The sequence below is a fragment of the Monoraphidium neglectum genome, assembly GCF_000611645.1.
Source record: "Monoraphidium neglectum strain SAG 48.87 unplaced genomic scaffold scaffold02907, whole genome shotgun sequence".
Lineage (NCBI taxonomy): Eukaryota > Viridiplantae > Chlorophyta > Chlorophyceae > Sphaeropleales > Selenastraceae > Monoraphidium > Monoraphidium neglectum.
Genome location: NW_014010721.1, coordinates 7,706 through 7,960, shown reverse-complemented (window position 1 = coordinate 7,960; position 255 = coordinate 7,706). Strand labels below are relative to the sequence as shown.

General features: G+C 69.4%; 1 protein-coding gene across 1 annotated transcript in view; it reads right to left on the bottom strand.

The window, feature by feature from the left end:
• Positions 1–16: 16 nt before the first annotated feature.
• Positions 17–255, bottom strand: part of MNEG_11789 (peptidyl-prolyl cis-trans isomerase B (cyclophilin B)) — a gene marked incomplete at both ends in the record, with an annotated part of 5,371 nt that continues 5,132 nt past the window's right edge. Inside the window, 2 exons of the mRNA XM_014039740.1 lie at positions 17–40; positions 117–233. Of these exons, the coding sequence (XP_013895194.1) occupies positions 17–40; positions 117–233 (141 nt within the window). The remainder of the gene's footprint in view (positions 41–116; positions 234–255) is intronic.

Genomic DNA, 255 nt, shown 5'->3' with positions numbered 1-255 from the left:
CTTCACATGAGGAGCCTCAGGGGTTTGGGGTCGAGCGGCACTGCACGGTTGGGGCGGCGCTTTGAGCTGCTGCTGCCGCCGTGCCGAGCGCGGCGGGGGCAGGGCGGGGGCCTCACCTCGAGGGTGATGAAGAACTGGGAGCCGTTGGTGTCCTTGCCCGAGTTGGCCATGCTGACGATGCCGGCGCGGTCGTGCTTCGCGCCCGGCAGGTTCTCGTCTGCAAAGCGGCCGCCCTTGCCGTCCCAGACGGTGTAG